We start from the raw sequence: 16,117 nt of genomic DNA, 5'->3' as shown, positions 1-16,117 counted from the left end.
AGAATCCTTACAGTAAATATAATGGTCTGCCCACCAGATATATATGCAGACGGACCATTGGTGTAAGCGCAGGGAAGAGCACTCCAACTCTAGCATGGCTGCACCCATCTCATTTCCCGACTGAGTAAGGGCCATCTTCGGTTGACCTCTATGTCCACGCACTTAATTCAGATGTGATGACATACAGGTCAGTTTTCAATGCCTATCACCACCTGGAAAACCATGGTGGTAAGGAGCAGTAAAAACTGTACAATTCCCCCCTTGCCATGGGTGATAACTCCCATGGTGAGAGGGCATTTTCTTTCTTTTAAAAAGAAAATCCAACTTCTGTATTTTGTTTTTGAATATATTAATTTTTTTTAAGTTGATTGACAGCTCTGTTATGTTAATGAATCCGTGTATCAAATGTAAAAAGGCATTGACAGGAACCGCTGTGATAGTGGCTCTTGTCATGGTTTTGACTTGACCACCAACTTAGCTGTCATTACAAAACTTGGCATGCAGTGAAATACGAGCATGGCAGATGTTAATTGCTCCGCCATGGTGACGGAGGCTGCTTTGTCAACCAAAATGTGAATATGGCCCTTACTAAGTGACAACTCTTCCTTTTTCTGCAATCAAGACACTCCCAGGTGTCCAGAGTGGTTTAATTTGCATGGATACAGTTTTTCACAAAATGCCGTACAAAACTAGAAAGTGCGTGTTTGGCTAACATTACTAGTTTATGAACATTTTGTGTTGGAAATTTCTGTAATCTGTTGAGATCCACAAATTGACAACCACCAAGCATTCCCACGTCTCCACATATTAAAACAGAACCCATTTTTTATGGATTGCCCTAGCACACACGAATGGAAAATACTAAAAACACAACACAGACACCACATTTATGCAGTGAAAACACACCTTTTTTTTGCAATGTGGGTAGCTATGGATTTTGGACCCTAGATCAGCTGGCACCTTTGCAAACCTGCATATTTTTTTAAAACAAGACAACTAGGGGAGTCAAGGAGTGCGACTTCTGTGGCTCCCCCCTATGTAATTTCACCCATAAGCCCGTGCAGACATCAAACTACAATGAGAAACTCACATTTTCCTCACATTTCTGTGACGGAAAGATCTTAAATATACAGGAAGACATAGGTTTCCCACAAATCCGAGTTACCACATGTCTCCCGATAAAAATGGTATCCCCACTTGTGTAGGTGGGTGGGCCAAGAGACACTGACACAAAAAGCTGTAAATCGCTACGTTGAGAGATAAGCAATAGGGGTAGCTGCTGTAGTTGGGTTTGTGCTGTGGCACCACCTATGCCACCCTATGAACCATAGATCTTTTTGAAAACTAGACAATCAGGGGAGTCCAGGGTGGTGTGCCTTACGTGGATCCAACAAGGTTTTCTTAACCACAATGCTCTGCAAACCTCAAACTTTGCCTGAAATCACAAATTTTCTTCCATTTCTGTGATAGAATCTTCAGGAATCCACAAACTTCCTACCACTATTCATTAGCCCACTTGTGCCATAAGATTCCAGAAAGTTTCATCACAGAAATGTGAGGAAAATGTGTTTAAATCAAATTGAGGTTTGCAAGGGATTTAGGGTAAAACAAAACCTGTTGAGAGCCTCGCAAGTCACGCCACCTTAGATTCCACCAGGTGTCTAGTTTTCAAAAATGCGCATGCTTGCTAGGTTTCCTTAGGTAACAGCTGAGCTGGGGCCCAAAATCCAGCTATCCATTGCAAAAAAGGGACAGTTTTAAGAGGGGAAAATGTGATACCTCCATGTTGCTTTTTGGGCTGTTTCCAATTGCGGGGAATCGGCCTACCCTCAAAAGTGAGGTACCATTTGTATCGGAAGACATGTGAGAGCATAGAACATTTGTTATAACCAATTGGTTTTCGCTGAATTTGTGCACCCAGGCAGTGCACAACAAAAAAAAGACATTTTGAAAAATACCCTCCAATTCATATGCTAGTACCGGTACCCACAAATTCAGAGATGTATAAATAACCACTGCTCCTAAACTCCATATATATTGTGCCCATTTTAGAAATACATAGGTTTCCTTGATACCAACTTTTCACTCTACACATTTAACAATAGAAGTTGGTCTATACTCGGTACACAATGAAAAACCATTGTACAGTATAGCTGTGTTGTTGGCTCTGGGTATTGGGTTCTTTGAGAACGTAAAAACCTTATAAATCCCAGCAACCAGAAGGGTCTAGCAGACTTAATGGTATATTGCTTTTGTAAATATGCCATTGTGACAAAAAGTTGTAGATGAAAAAGTCACACATAGGCGTTTCTTTCTACTCATTTTCAATATTTATTTCAACAGTTATTTTTGGGGAAACTGTGAGGGTTCAACACATGACCCCGTGCTAATTTCAGAATCTTGCCTACTTTCCAGAAATCTATAGATTTTCTGGATCACCCATGGGTTTCACACTGGTTTCCACCACAAACTAGAAGTAGATTGAGAGCACAACAAAATGGAAAAAATAGGCTAACTCTTAGAAAAATCCAAAACTGCGGTACAAACTTAGGTTTATTAATTCAGCTCTGCATGTTGCTGAAAGCTGGGAAGAGGGTGACTTTAGCACAGCAAACAGTTAGTTGAGGACATTGTCAGGGGAAAAAAACAGGCACTTTTATTCAGGACACTTTTTCCTATGTTGGTAAAAAAAACTCAACTTTAACTATATTTTGCCTATTTTCTCGGTCCCCTCAAGGGAAATTCACAAATCCAGGGTACCCGCTACAGTTAGTGTCTCAAAGTTCTATTAGTTTGGTGATCAGAGTAAAGTGATCAGTGGCATGAAGACAGCATAAAAATCTAGAAAAACAAGCACCTAGACCTGATCTTATCTGGAAGGAAAGAAACGCAGGTTTGCTTTCAATAACGGGGCACCGTAACTGGAGCGAGCACAAGCAAGACAGCCTGCAACATCAGGTGTCTGAGCCCGCCGGTCCAAGCGAGGAGGCCAAATACGGCGATAATAAGCTATAGGTACTACTGACCTGTTGCTAAGAAGAAGGGCGAGTTAGTTACCTACCCTTATGGGATGCTTACAGTTTAGCACCCTAGCACTCGATATAGGTCCTGAAGAAAGCCCCCTTTGGGCATCTTTAGGGGCTGAAACATGTCGATCCTTTGCTTGGACTACAAGGTGCTGTAGAACAATAGCACTTCTACATGCGCACCACCCTATTTTTTAACCTTGCCACCTCTTCTACGAATAAAGTTGGTTTGGGAAGGAGAGCTAAGCTATTTCAATTCACTTCACTTTCGTTCACTCTATTCCTGATCACTACTGTCAAAACCAGTTGGTCAACCTACAGGTGGAGGAAAGCATACTATCAAAACAAGACCCAATGATGATGCTTTCACGTTCTAAGAGAAGCGGAGAACCAAGTTATATCACTTCATTGCTCCTGTACGTAAATGAGGGTTTTTAAGTTGGTTACCACACCTGACCCAGTTATTACAGGTACAAGTGATCCATTCTCCCCTTGATTATTTACCTTCGACAGGAAGCCGAATGAATCAGAGTTTCTTCCTCCCTCTATTGATTATAATATGCTTTCAATAATAGCCTGAACTGATGTGTGTGTTTTGCTAAAATATGGGGGCAACAAGACTGGGCAAAAGTCATCATGATCACTAGGGAGATGGCTTCATAATGTCTGTTTTCAAAATTGGTGGTAAAAGAAATGGCAACAGTTTGAGGCGCAGTAATTTAATGATTTTAGCTGAACAAAAATACGGGATGAGCAGCTGCTAGAGATAGTTTATTTTAGTTCCTCTGAGGTAATTTCCTTTGAATGAAGCAACTTGTGAGGACTGGTGTCCCAGGTGGTGGTATAAAAGGAGGTGCAATGGATTCCTAGATGTGGCACCTTATCAATTCTTCTAAAACAGTACTTGATTGCAGGGGGAATAAACATTTGTGTTGTGCTACAGGTGATTTAAATTTCTATTTCACTAAAAAGTTATTTCGCAAGGTTTAGGGCCAGAGAAATTTGGGGAAAGTAATAGATCTTTTTGGCATACAATCTCTTGCTTCTGAATTGCAAGCAGAGTTTTAAATTACATTTGAGTAAATGAAATCTGCTTCCATTTTTAACTTGAGGTTGGCAAGTTCTGCAGATAAGGAAAAAAGTTACTTACCTGTCCCTCGGGTTATCTAGCGCTGGCATAGTTCATAGATTCACCTCATGCTTGAATTATTATCCAACACTAGACCAGGAACCCTTGGTAACAATGTTAATACAGCAGTATACCCTGTACACTCTATCATCAACCTTTCACCAAGTATTTTCAACCTATCCACGTCACTGTAAATGATCCAAACAGCAGCTGATCAGAGACCAGCATCCTAAGCTGCTCCTCTCTCAGAAGCCTTCAACTGCAAAATGTTCTAGCTTGTAAAAAAGTGTTTGTATGATAATTGGAGAAGTCTCATGAGAAGTGGAGGAGTGTGGGTCGCATGCGAATCTATGACAAATGCCAATGCTGAACAATCGATCTTTCATAGATTCATATGCTTGAATAAAGATGATCACAGATGCATCAACTAAAGCGGTTGGAGCGTACGAGGCTTATCTTAAGAAAATATGTTTTGAAGCACTGCTAATGCTAAAGCTTAATCATTGTTGGTATCCACATCAATGCTGTAAAGCTTTTAGGATCCATGTGCAGTCTTTAAGTGGCAGCTTTACAAATGCGTTTAAAAGAAAGTTTAGTAAAAGGGCTGTTGTTGCTGCCATAGCCCTCGTGGAAATATGCTTTTAACTCTTCTCGTCAATGGCCTGGAGAGTAATTGTGCATTCAGCTTGAACTAGATTTGGGTTTGTACTGACATGTTCCACAATTTTACATACCAGTTCCGACGTGCCCCGGGTAGGACTACGAGTGTCATTGTACAGTTCTCCCTTTTTAGGTTTAATAGCACTCTGGAGATAAGAGATACTGGAGGGAAAACAAATTAATTTTTCAGTCCTACTTATCGTGAAAGTATTCCCCTTAAAATATGGGCAAAATCACCTACTTGTGAAGTCCCTGCATTTGTAGTTTTGGTTTGTAGCGAACATGTCCCAATGAGGAGTGCCCGGTCTATGAAAGATTAAACTGAAGTGATTGTCTCCTATTTCCCACTTGTGAATATCTTAGAACGGTCTGCTTAGACCATCTGCCAAATCATTGTGGACAGTGCAGACAGCTCCACAGTGTGCCGAGTTACCTATTTTAATAATCTATGGGTTTTCTCTACAACAGAAGTGATTTAGCTTCCACTTGCTTTAACAGATAAAACATGGTTTTGGTGTTGTTCGTCCATTCCATGTTGAGGGTGCCTTAAAATGTAGGCAGGAAAGCTTTTAAAGCCAACTTCGCTGCTCTAAACTCTAGGATACTGATGTGCAACTGTCACTCCTCTATTGACCATGTACTATTTGTTTCCATATCTTGTAATTGTGCACTCAATAATCTGAGGGAAACAGCCATAGTTTAGAAAGGTTAGGACTTCATGGGGTTCAGTGGTTGCCTTTTGAAGATGTTTTCCGTCTTTATCCACCAATAAAGAGCTTGGTGTTACCACCACAAAATTGTTCCAATCCCCCGAGACTTGTTGCCAGTGATTGCTTTGTTGTTCCTGGATTATCCTCATGCGCAAGTGACAATGAGGAAATCGATAAACGTGTGACATTGTCCATAGAATTGTTAACCACAACAAGACCTGCTTCTAGTGTGGTGACCACTGTGGATTTCTAGTTATATTGCGAGTGAGCACATCTCACAAAAAGTGACGGACTGGTCTCACACACCACCTGGTGTCATGCTTCATCTTCGATCAGTCCTCGCCCTCTAAAACCTTGGTTTGATAGAGGGTGGGCATACACCTGATGACAGGGATGCACTTCTAAACTAAGTGGGGGCCCTTGAAAGTGTGAGTGAGAGTAAAAATCATTATAGTTATCAAATTGGAACCCGCGCCTCTTGTTCCCCTCTCCATGCATTGTGGAGCTCATGTGTGATTATGATTATCCCTAGAATTGCCTTCAACGTTCATACTATGGTCACATTCTTTCTAACTCAGGAATGCTGCTAGTTAAATCAATTGGTTGCCTCTCTCTAGAGATGAACACATTGATTTCTTTCCTGTGCAGATTCCGGCTCCTAAAAATTAAGAAAAATACAAATTTATGCTTGGGGACAAATGTGATTTGCTGTTGATAGCCAAGTCTAGATTGGACAGGCCTTTCATTGTCACGTTTACTATTTCCTGAGACTGTAGGCAAGTTTTTGCCCTTATAAGCCAGACGTTTGAGAACGGATAAACCTTACGTCTTACAAAAGCAGTCACTGGTTCTAGGCTTATTTCAGACCAAAGGTTAAACTGAACTGGTAGTGGCAACAAGTAACCAGGAAGCAAAATCATCTTCTGTGTGTCACATTAATTGAGAAGTTTAAATATTCATTATTCAGATTTACTTATTTTTAGCAAGGTTGTGATTTCTTATAATGTAACCATGTGAATACTTTGGCTCTTCAAGTTTCTGTTTCGATTCCTTGAGTCCAGAACTGGTCACCATACCCTTATCTTTTTAATATGCGAAAGAATCTAGAGTAAAAGCCCTGAAGCTTTTCTACAAATGGTACTTCGCCCATGGCTTTTTTCTTTATCAGTTTGAATACCTCCAATTGTAAGTGCTGCATATATTTGTGTTTTACTTTTCTTGATGGAAGTGAAGGTCTGATTTCCCCAAAGTCTAGGATGTGTCCATGATTGCCAATGTCTAACACCCATTTGTCTCTAGTTTTATGATGCCAGACAACACTGTGGCTACTCTCAAACAGTTAAAACGTTTATGCGAGATGAGAAAAGATCCAAATTCTAATACCTAAGAACAAGACTAATTGCTAACAGACTCCTGGTTATATAATCTGCTATGCCGGACATTTCAACAACCGTACTACGTACACAAAACACTCAACAGATACAGGAGGCAAAATGCTAGTGACTGTGGAAGCAAACAGCGAGGGAATGCTCCTTTCATATGCCCCTCAACACCTCCTTGGTAAGGAAAAAAATAAGGCAGGGACAGCAGAAGCCTGTGCTCAAATCTGGGCCATAGTTTGCACAACAACAACAACAAAAAGAGATTCTTCCAGAGAAAACTTAGAAGAGCAGCAAGGAAAACAAAAGATGTTTGAGGTGTTGGGGGACAAGGGAATACAAAAATTTAAAAAAAATAAAGAGATACAGGACAAATGCCAACAACTATAATGCATCTGAGCATGTCCTAAGGGGAAATGTCTGCAAATAGAACAAAACACAACAATGCAGGACTAAACATTGCACACCCACCCACACGTAAATAAATACACACCATCAGCCCAACAGAGCAAAATATGCTAGCTATTCAGCAGCTACACCAATCCCGAAGCATTACCCATTTAAGTCAATGTGCTCCTCAAGACGATCTGGCTCCTTTTCCAAACTGTATAGTATAGGGGAGACGCTTATATGTTTTTTTTCTTAACTTAAGTCTATTTGCTAATTATATATCTATCTATACACACACACACAGATCTAGACTTACACAGAGGCCTAAATTACTGCACACTTTTAAAAGGACCCTGTTGAAAATGACTATTGGAGAATGAATCACAACCTGCGGAATGTATAAAGCAGGACAAATAAAAGTGCAGATACTAGAAAAACCTGCAATAGTAAAAAAAAAAAAAAAAACACTTTTTTTTAAAAGACAGAAAAGAAAAACTCACCTTGCGTGTAGTGCTTCCCATTTAAGGATCTCATTCCAAGCTTGTTCATTATTTTGATTGTGAATCTTAATGATATTTGACATGTCTCCGGGGTTTAGGTCATCATCCTTCCATCGCCACCTACCAATCAACAAGTTTTCAGACATATTAAATCACCTTTAACATAAAGGTATGAAACTTCTACTCTGTTGATTATTCTCTAATTCAGAAGTGACTGTTGCTTTTTATTCATCACCAGCTCTGTAACTGTTTCAATAAAGCGAGTAGAAAGTGAAAACAATTCTATCATCTTTTTGTGTACCTTGAATATTCATCTGGGGCCACATTTCCCTTCTTTCTTTGAAATAAAGTCTTTTTGGCGTGCAAATTTGGTGGTGTTTTGATGGGAATCAGATTTGTTCTATATAGCACCATTATAAATAAGTTTCTAACACCATATAACCACATTTGTCACCCTCTCCAGAAGATTACTGCATGAAGTGGAATACCATGGCGATAATGCAAAACTGGACAGCATTATCTCAAATATTAAGTAACTTAATATTAAGTAACTTACGAGCAACCATTTACATCCCCATCACATGCTCACCGCAAGTGCCTGACTTTTGAACATGCACACGGATGGAATGCATGATTGACATTTAGACAATGCCCGCTTGAGTTTCACAGTTGGCACGCAAAGTAGTAGCCATTCGTTCCCAGTCAATAAGTGGTTACTGACCCTATTCTGTTAGAGACATCGGTCTTTCAAGAACTCAATGTTTTAACTTGTGAACATTCATTAAGCCAGAATCAACACATACCTATGTCTACATTTAGACAGCGCTTGTGGGTTCTCCTACCCTCCCTCCTATGACGTCATAGCCTGCTTTAAGTTTGTTATTTTTGTTCAGATCTGTTCAATATTATTATTGATCTAAACCTAAATGTTTTCCTGCAATTGATATGACAATGTTTTAGTCATAGAACTGGTAGTTTGCTGTGCCCCAGAGGGTGCAAGTACTTTCAATGGAAAAATAACTAAATCCCTAATTTCTGTAAGAGACAGCTGCCCTATCAAGCTAAATTTAACAATTCACTTCAACTTTTTACATTAAGGACCCAGTTTACGGAAAGGGATCAAATTAAAAAAGGTTTAATTCATTCCCAGATCATCTCTCATGGGAGACTAAAAGGAGAAAAAGGAACATTTTCCAGACCAACAAGTAAAACGGAATACGCTCTCAGTGATTAGGACTGAAAGCCTTCAACAACATAAAAAACAACAATTCTTCAAAAATAGAAGAGTTGCATCTGAGATGCAGTAGGACACAGTACTTTCTATAAAACGTTTGTAAACTATTGGATCACATTTGGTTCAAGTTACAGACTGGCATTTCCCGGAAAGTTAGCGGCCCTTAACATTCAATGATTCAATGAGAGATTTAGCTGTACTATAATAACCAGACACATGGCGCTATGTTTTAAGAGGTCCAATAGTGGTCTGTCAAATCATATTTAAACTACACATGCTCTAAAACCAAGGTTGGTTTTAGCACCCTTGCTCTGCTCACTAGACACACATTATATATCTTCTTCAAGTACACTATCATGTCAGAAAAGTGTTCCCATAGTGACAGGATGTAAAGAGCTTCATAAAGTACTAAATGCGGAAGATGTTATAATTTTTGATCAGCCCCCACTGTTCTGCAGCAGGGTCTACTAGTGTCATTTATCTATTCTTCCAATCACTACAAAGACCAAGATAATGGTGCTTTCGCTCATCATAAAAATACCAAGTTCTGCTGGTGGCCAGATTCTGAACCCCTTGAAATGGTATAAAGCTATTTCTATCTAAACATGGTCCTAATGGAAAATTTCTCCACCGGCTCTCATGTGAGAACATTTGAAGGAAAAGTTGTCTCCCAAGCAGCTGAGTGGAGGTTGGTGTATCAAGGAACAGAGAGAAACAACAATAGCCTCACTCTAAAAAGGTTAGAATCCTAAAATAATTCCATCACGCATAGTGAATAGTATGTTTATTTGTAAAACACCTGTCATTTTTAAATACACTTAAGCAAAAGATAATGAAATCCCCAATTCCTGTAAGAGGTAGCTAATCTATCCAAACGCTGAAGCTTGAATTGGAACTCAAACACTTAAACGCAAGCCCTCAAGCCATATATTTTACATGGTTATCATCTAAATCAGGCTTTCAGGAGTGTGGAATTGAATAAATCTACCTGTCCTACATAAAGTCGACGTATCTCATTTGATGGCATGCAGCGAGGTGACCGGTTATCCCAGTGTTCTCATATCAGGGTTCTGATAATTCCCTCTTTAATTACACCAGGTTTCATGTTATTGCAGGGCTTAGATTCTAGTAAAACCCTTACATATCTCAGGAACTCTGAACATACCAGTGTCTACCTCTGTCAAATATTTGAATATTCATAGGCCCTATTTATGAACGGTCTCTTTTAATGGCCGCTTCTTGATCACAGTTGGACTTGAATAGGACATGCTTTAGTTATGCTAGAACAAGTGTATATACTGAACTCTTCTATAATCATCCAGCAGAGTTCAGGATAGACTCCTGTTCTGTTTTACTGCTCTATTTCTTACTTTAGTTTCTGAGGAAGCATCTTATTAAATTATTTGGGAAAGTTAACGTTGAAGCATATACTCAATTTCACAAAATGTTATTGTAAATAAACTCAGTTTATATTTGCGGCCCAGAACGCACGTTGTTAACTGGAGATCAACAACATCGCTCACAGTTTGACCTTCTTCACTTGAACACAATTGTGAAGTTCTCAGGCAAATCACCTCATTTCACTGTGCCTCACTTCACTTGTTTTGCCACAACTGAGAGCATATACCAAATACTCAATCAAATATATTTTACAACTAGATGAACCATGCAAGTATGCCTCTCAAAAGGCAATCAACCCATGCCTGTACAAGGCTAGGAGGCCACCGACATTAATCCATACCACTAAAGTAGAGCATCAGCTTTATGCCGTAGAAACTAGAAAGCAATATAACGCTGATCCTCCTCAAATTAACACTACTCAGGGGCTAAGGACATTAACCGATACACCCAAATTAAATTAATAGCCCTTTGTTATGGATTCTGACCTCTCCCTGAGAACAGAGCGGGAGAGGATTCTCAGAGCACATCCACAACAAGAGAAAGAGGTTAAGAGAACGACAACTCTATAAAGCCAAACAAAAGCATTGCAAAAACAAATAGCAAGATAAATGGCTGAGACCCCTCTCAGTCGGAGAAAACCCCCACAGAGAGAACAAGCATTTGCAATGCAATAGGTCTTGCATTTATGCAAGTTTAAGCTATTGGCATTGTAAAAGACAAAAGCGTATTATTTTTGTTTTTTAAAACATAAATTAAAGGGATTGTCATTTACAATGCCAATACCTTAAACTCGTGTAAATGCGAGACCTATTACATTGCAAATGCTCGTTTTATCTGCAGTTTGGTAACTTTAGCCCATTTTATTTCATTATAAATTCAGGACTGCAGGTAAGAGCGCAAAAACAGACATGCCTGAAATTGTCACACATGGGATGGTAAAGTAAAGAGCTCTGGCGCAGTCAACTAGCTTTATGGTTAACATCAATGGTGTCATTTTACTTGTAGGGACTGATTGGAGAAATTCAATATTCGAATTTGCGCGAATATACTAGAGAGAGCAATAATTAATTTTGCTAACGTTGTTTCACTATTTTGCATCAATAATTAAATCTGCGATGACAGGTGTCTTAAGTGGGACAAGATAATTTACACAGGTAGAATGTAAAAACTGAAGTGTCGCGCATTATCAGGCTGAAAACCAGAACAGCTCTGGGTGTCTGCAAATGTTAAGAGATCCTGGGAATTTGGCTTGGGGAATGCTTCTGGGTCAAAGGCTCTGGCCTGCTGCAAACAAGAAAGGGACCAACATGTTCTTTAAAGAACGCCCGTGTGGCACGACGACTCCCCTTCTGGGACGCCACGTGCTTGAAGAAGAACGGCAGCACTAGGGGCACGCGTGCACAAACACTACCCATCTGCTTCATGGGTGGTGTCTGCTCGTCTTTGGGAACCGCGAGCACTTCGGGGACTGTAAATCACAATGTCTTTTACCCCCGGTTCACCCCCAGGTGCCTTGGCAGTCACTAAACTGTGTCTCTCTCGTCACTCACTGCATTAATGCCCAGGTCCCAGGTGCCCTGACAGGCACTGAAGCGGTCTCTTTCTCGTCACTCACTGCATTAATGCCCAGGTGCCCTGGCAGTCACTGAACCGGTCTCTTTCTCGTGCATTATTCCCCAAGTCCCAGGAGCTCTTGGAGTCAATGAAGCTGTCTTTTTGTCGTCACTCACTGTATTAATGCCCAGGTCTCCTGGCAGTCACTGAAGCGGTTTCTCTCTCTTCCGTCACTGCATTAATCCTCTAGTCCCAGGTTCCCTGGCAGTCACTGAAGCGGTCTCTCTCTCTTCTGTCACTGCATTAATCCTCAGTGTGACTAGTGTCAGAGGAGCCTGGCATTAGTCGCTTGTAAACACAGGGGCCGCGCACGCACGGCGTCACACCTGTCCTGGCACACCCGCAGGTGAGCAGGAAGGAAGTGGGCAACCACGGATCCACCGGATCCTGCCCTGGCAGAAGGGGCTGTTTGCACTGGACTTCACCTGTGCAGGTGTGTAAACAGGAGCCTGAGGTGGGAGGGTGAAGTGAGGGGGAGGGAAAGTACGAGGGTGCAGTGGGAGAGAGCGAACAGGAGAGACAGAGGCATCGAGGTGGAAAGAGAGAATACGAGGCAGACAGCAAGAGAAGAATGAAACAGTGACAGAGAGTGACAAGGAAAGACAGCACGCACGAGAATTATCGAGGCAGGAGAGACACCCTAACCTACAATTTAAAAAGTGAAACTACACCTGCGAGAATGCATCTCACCAGCGGCTAAAAGCCCAGCGGCCCCAAAGTAGGTTACTCTACAAAGAGCACCTTCACAAGCGGGCGGCAGCCTCGTGGGTGCCAGACTCGCGGGCTCCGTCGGGAGCGCACCCAGAGACAAGTCCCTCACACGCAGCTGGTGTCTCATCTCACACGCAGACTTACCGTTACACTACCAGTGTGACGGTCACTGCGTGTGCTCTTACATAGTGTTTTGCGGTTCCACGGAAGCGCTGTGCGTCTGATCACGGGTCGTGTGCTGTAACGCCGTAGGGAGGGAAAGCGAAAGCACACCATGCGCGCGTTGAGGGAGATGAGCCATACGCATGCTCATGTAAGCAAGCCGCCCCTGGACAGGAGATGTGCACGCGTATGGTGCGAGCAGGAGTTGTAATAATGCCACAAGACGTACGCGTGCACATTGGCTGTCTGGGATGAAGCTTAAACAGACGCCGTGAGCGTGCACATCGCCTGTCCAGAAAAGTGCACATCTGTCCACCTTCCAAAGTCGACAACAATAGATCTCGCTAGCGACAGCGCTTCACGAAGCGTCGCTAGGCGAGACCTAAAAACACCCTCCAGGACTACAAAACGCATGAGCCCCTAGAATAAGGGAGTGGGAATGCATATAAAAATAACCAGTTCAATGTTGATCTAAAGTCTCAAGAAGGAGTGCAGTAACAAAAGCAGACATACACTCCTCGTGGACATACTTATAACATATACCTGTATATAAATGATCAATATGTATACAAATCTAGAAACATACACTCCTACACACAAGACCATCAGGATACCAAGTGTATCATGTAGGAAAGTGGCTCTGTATATACTGTTCCCAAATAGGTACAGTGTGTACAGGGTCCACAGTCCTCAGAGGTTTGGCAGAGGCTAAAGTTAGATATAACCTTGCTCTCTAAAGTGGTAGCTTGGTCGAACAGTAAGGCAGTATCAGAGGACAGTGTAAAGAATTTGTTGTACACACTCAGTCAGCAAATGGTCTCACACACTCAAGAACTGAACTCTAGGCCAATGGTTTGTATATAAAAAGATATGGTTGTTTTATTTTAGAACCAACAATAGGTATCAAAATATACTTTCTCAGAAGGAGATGCTTTAGTTAAATACTTTTCAATAGGCAATAGTCTTTTGAATGCAATAGTTACAGTTTGTTGCAATTGGCAACACAATTCAAACACAATTATACATTGAGCTCAATGGGAAATTATAAGTAAATGCAATTGATTACTTTCAGGATTACTTTTCCAACTCCAGGACTGGATCCTAGATTCAGTCCTGGGACAGTTCCTTGAAACAGGTGAGTTAAATAAGTTTTAGTTACTGTTGTGATTTTAAGCAATATTTTGGTATTTTAAAAGTTGACACTTAGAAACTTTTTCTAATAAAATCACCAATGTTATCCTATGGGAGGAAATTCACTTAGCAGGTAAGGGGGGGGTTGTGGTTACTTTTTCTAGCTCAGTGATGGATCCAGGATCCAGCACTAGTGTACCACCTGTAAGCAGTTGAGAGAATGCGTTTAGGTTATACAGCCGATTTTTAACGAATATTTGTAAGTTTGCAAAATCGACACAAACTTTTTCAGCAAAAAACAGGCAATGTTATCCTATGGAAGGAAATTCAAGTTGCAGGTAAAGGATGTTCTCGTTACTTTTGTAATCCAGTGCTGGGCTCCTAGGCTCAGTACTGGGACATCTATCTAAAACAGGTAAGTAATTACGTTTTCACAGTTGGTACGATTTTTAAAGAATATTTGTAGTTTGCAAAAATCGACAGAAGAAATTCCACAGAAAAACAGTCAATGGTTTCCTATGGAAGAAAATTGAGTTAGCGGTAAGTATGGTTGTAATTACTTTTCAGGGTCAGTGCTGGGCACCAAGATCCAGCACTGGGATCTCTCCTAATAGCAGGTGAGTATTTTCGATTTCGTTACTCGGTTGATTTTAGGTGACTATTTTAAAGTTTAGAAACTCCACACTAAGAAGACTTTCAAGTGAAACAACTCAACTCAAGGGTCAGGTAAGTACAGTTGTTACACCCTCAGTGGCACAGGGGCAGCCGGGTGAAGAGTGATGTAGGCCCAATGTTATCTTATGGGAGGCAGGGGGCCTCTGGTTGGTGGCTGCTGGCTAGCAGGCCACGCGGCTGTGGGAGCTGGGCTCCTGGTCACTTGTTCAGGGCAAATGGGGAAGTAGGTTAGAGTAGATGTTGCACTGCCAGGACCACTCGGGCGGCTGGGTGCAGGGTGCTTTTGAGCCGTCGGGCGCTCAATGGATTGCAATGGAAAACCTCAAGAACGAACAAAGGCTGCAAGCTCGGGGACGAAGATTCTTCAGGTGCGACCACCACCTCGAGAGGTAAGTTGGGTAGTTGGAGGATAGGTAGGTACCCAGGAGTTGGGCACAGGGTGCCGCAGGGCGTCGGGTGCAGGGGTGCCTTTTGGGGTCGTGAAAGCTTACCCTCTGTTGATCGCGGTTGGGGGAGGTCCCTGGTTCGGAGGCTGCAGGCGTCGTCAGGAGCGTCGAGGTGGGTCCTTGGGTGCCAGATTCGGGGTCACAGTCGCCGGGGGGGACATCCTCGTGGTCTTTGACCACTCCAGCACAGGCCAGGCTTGGCGGGTGCAGAGTGTGCAGGGTTCGCGGTTCCTGGCTGATGCCAGGGGTCAGTTACTTGCTTTGAGCAGTACCACTGCTCGTGGGAGTCCCAGATGCTTAGAGTCACAAGGTAGATTTGGGAAAAAGGGAGTGGTGATGGACAGAGTTTCTGAATGATGCAGAATACTCTTACCAAGTCAAGAGATCATGGTTTTAATCCATCACCGTTTTTTAGCTCACTGCACCATCCAAGCTCAGAACCTGGCTACATGCAAATTAGTCTGTACCTGTCCCAGTGCATGATGGGAACAGGGCAAACCAAACTACCAAGCCAATTCTTATACTGGGAAGGAAACAAGCTTCCGGGGACCGGTTTCTGGCATCACAGCCTTCGTCGGCCCGGCTTGCCTGAATCCTGATGGTGCAATGAGCAAGGGACTCACGTCTGAGCATACCCTCCCACACTGAGTGTGGATAAAATCGATTTGGGAAAAAGGGGGTGGTGATGGACAGAGTTTCTGAATGATGCAGAATACTCTTACCAAGTCAAGAGATCATGGTTTTAATCCATCACCATTTTTTAGCTCACTGCACCATCCCAGCTCAGAACCTGGCTTCATGCAAATTAGTCTGTACCTGTCCCAGTGCAAGATGGGAACAGGGCAAACCAAACTACCAAGCCAATTCTTATACTGGGAAGGAAACAAGCTTCCGGGGACCGGTTTCTGGCATCACAGCCTAGAGTCACAAGGTAGCCAGGTCCTCCGGG

The 16,117-nt window shown here is 42.1% G+C and overlaps 1 protein-coding gene across 4 annotated transcripts in view; it reads right to left on the bottom strand.

Moving 5' to 3' along the window:
* HCCS (holocytochrome c synthase) overlaps positions 1-16,117 on the bottom strand; it is a 128,409-nt gene that overhangs the window by 77,340 nt on the left and 34,952 nt on the right. For all 4 annotated transcript variants that reach the window (XR_014960604.1, XM_085601500.1, XM_085601499.1 and 1 more), the window contains exon 5: positions 7,795-7,914. Coding sequence is in view for 3 of the 4 variants with exons in the window: in XM_085601500.1 (XP_085457626.1) it covers positions 7,795-7,914 (120 nt within the window). In the remaining variant the exon portion in view is untranslated. The remainder of the gene's footprint in view (positions 1-7,794; positions 7,915-16,117) is intronic.

Source organism: Triturus cristatus, chromosome 4_2 (genome assembly GCF_964204655.1).
Source record: "Triturus cristatus chromosome 4_2, aTriCri1.1, whole genome shotgun sequence".
Classification (NCBI taxonomy): Eukaryota; Metazoa; Chordata; class Amphibia; order Caudata; family Salamandridae; genus Triturus; species Triturus cristatus.
This window is presented reverse-complemented; position numbering and strand designations above follow the sequence as displayed.